This window comes from Austrofundulus limnaeus, unplaced genomic scaffold (genome assembly GCF_001266775.1).
Source record: "Austrofundulus limnaeus strain Quisiro unplaced genomic scaffold, Austrofundulus_limnaeus-1.0 Scaffold2637, whole genome shotgun sequence".
NCBI classification, from domain to species: Eukaryota; Metazoa; Chordata; class Actinopteri; order Cyprinodontiformes; family Rivulidae; genus Austrofundulus; species Austrofundulus limnaeus.
This window is the reverse complement of record NW_013955039.1, coordinates 8,964-11,110: the sequence shown is the minus strand read 5'-3', so window position 1 is coordinate 11,110 and position 2,147 is coordinate 8,964. Positions and strand designations below refer to the sequence as shown.

Below are 2,147 nucleotides of genomic sequence, written 5' to 3'. Positions count from 1 at the left end.
AACCTACAGCGGGTCAATTAGTTCTTTTAAGTTAATTTTATAGTTTTGTGATATTAATAATGCTAATGTATTGATAATTTTCTAGTTTTGATTTAAGTTTGCTTGTTTAGCGTCGTCACAGTTGCTAGGTGACAAGACGTACGCCGAGGTAAGGACGGGAGGCTAGACCGTCCAAATTCACAGACACTTTTTGTCCGGTCTACCAAGGACCCGGCCCGCCGCGACCGGGGAGTCTGGGTCCTCTGGAGGACCCGGCCTGTTGTTTTGGACACAGCCCTGGTTTGATTGAAAGGATGAATAAGAGGCTTCTGCAGAACCTGAAGAGGTAATTTACTTCCTGAACCAGGTGTGTTGGAGCAGAGCACACACTGAACACGAGCAGATGTGAACTCACCCCTGACCGATCTTTTCATATCGTGTGTACTTCTTCTTGGGATCCCCGATGCTGACGATGGTTCCTGTAGGTCAGACGTAGAAGAGGTCAGCTGCTTTGTGTTTCTGATCATTCTGATGTAATCATTTTAAAAAACACACTCAGTCTGTCCATGATCTCCTCGTCCGTCATCTTGCTCTTCTTCCTCTGTCTGTCTGCGCTCTTGGATGCAGTGTCACCATCGGGACACGTGCTTGGAGCGGGGATGGGCTCAACAACAGAACGGGTGTACATCTGTACAACACGCAGGAGCAACAACACAAAACAACACAAACCTCCTGAATTAGAAAATAAATCTGAGTTAAAACCATATGTACACCATCGACAGAAGGTTACATACACTCTTTGTATGTTCTGGTCTCGGCGCCACAATAGGAGGAGGAGCTTCATCATCATCGTCGTCATCAATGTCTTTGATGTTGGGAGACGAAGGTTCAGGGCTTTTTTTAACAGGCTTTTTAAAAGTCAGAAAACAAAAGTTGTTTAAATGTTTGAAGACAGAGGCTGAAGATAACAACAGGAAATACTGAGAGTTTAGAAATACGTACGGACTGAGGTCCTGGAGTGAAATTATCTTTTTCTATTAGGAAAAAACAACAGTTAGTCACTCTGTTTACAGTCGTTAGCTGTGTTTCCATTCACCATGAAAATACGCTAATTAGAATTTCGTAAATAAATTTGTTCAATGGAAACACAGCTAGTGATGACAACACAACAGTTAGTTTCTCACCAGAGGAGGAGAAGCTGAGGTACTTCTGTCGACTGTTGCCTGTAGAGTCGAAGAACTTGAGAACATCAAGCACAGCCTGGGGGTTTTTCTTCTGCTCAGACTTTGTGATGTTTGACTTCTGGAGTAGTCGAGCCCATTGCTCTGGCATACCCTGCACACAGGACAACCCAGTAAGCAGCAGTTTGGTGAAAAACTACACAAGTAGGAGTGTTCAGTTAGTGAGAACACACCGTGAACTCTCCTGTTACAGCATCAAAGCCCACATGTATGGTGTGTTCAAAATCTGAAGGTGGAGATATCTCTGGTCGCTCTTTGTCTCGATCTTTCTTCCTACCCCCTGAAAGTACAACAGAACTATAAATGAAGAAAAACAACAGAAGCACAGCAGTGGTTTCAGGTTGTAATAATTGTGAACAGTGGACCATTCGCTGCACCTTTTTCAGCCACTGAGAAGATAGAAAAGCCTTTGCGAGGTTTCCTCTCCTCGGGGACAGACGGTAGTGGTTTGGAGCTGTGGTTGGTTGAAAACGAGTCTTTGCTGACGCCGGTGCCAAAGATGGTGCTGGTGACCCTGACGGGAGGGGCTGGGGGCTTGTCCTCTGGGTCTCCGTTATCACACATGGTGGGAGGTGGTTCAGAACCTCACGGTGCTGGCCGGGCAGCGGGTCACAGTGGGCGAGGACCAGGAGGAAGGTCCACAGGTGGTCCTCACATCAGCACAGGGACCTGGTGTTCACAGGAGACAGAAAGACCAGACTGTATGTAAACTACACATCTAAACTACAGGTGGTCCTCACATCAGCACAGGGACCTGGTGTTCACAGGAGACAGAAAGACCAGACTGTACATAAACTACACATCCAAACTACAGCTGGATATATCTAAACTACACATCTAAACTACACATCTAAACTACACATCTAAACTACACATCTAAACTACACATGGATATATCTAAACTACACATCTAAACTACAGGTGGTC

General features: G+C 45.5%; 1 protein-coding gene across 1 annotated transcript in view; it reads right to left on the bottom strand.

Moving 5' to 3' along the window:
- pak2b (p21 protein (Cdc42/Rac)-activated kinase 2b) overlaps window positions 1-1,889 on the bottom strand; it is a gene marked incomplete at both ends in the record, with an annotated part of 15,544 nt that extends 13,655 nt beyond the window's left edge. Inside the window, 7 exon segments of the mRNA XM_014000015.1 lie at window positions 395-458; window positions 535-667; window positions 774-887; window positions 982-1,013; window positions 1,164-1,314; window positions 1,394-1,500; window positions 1,598-1,889. Of these exon segments, the coding sequence (XP_013855469.1) occupies window positions 395-458; window positions 535-667; window positions 774-887; window positions 982-1,013; window positions 1,164-1,314; window positions 1,394-1,500; window positions 1,598-1,784 (788 nt within the window).
- Between the last annotated feature and the right edge of the window lie 258 nt (window positions 1,890-2,147).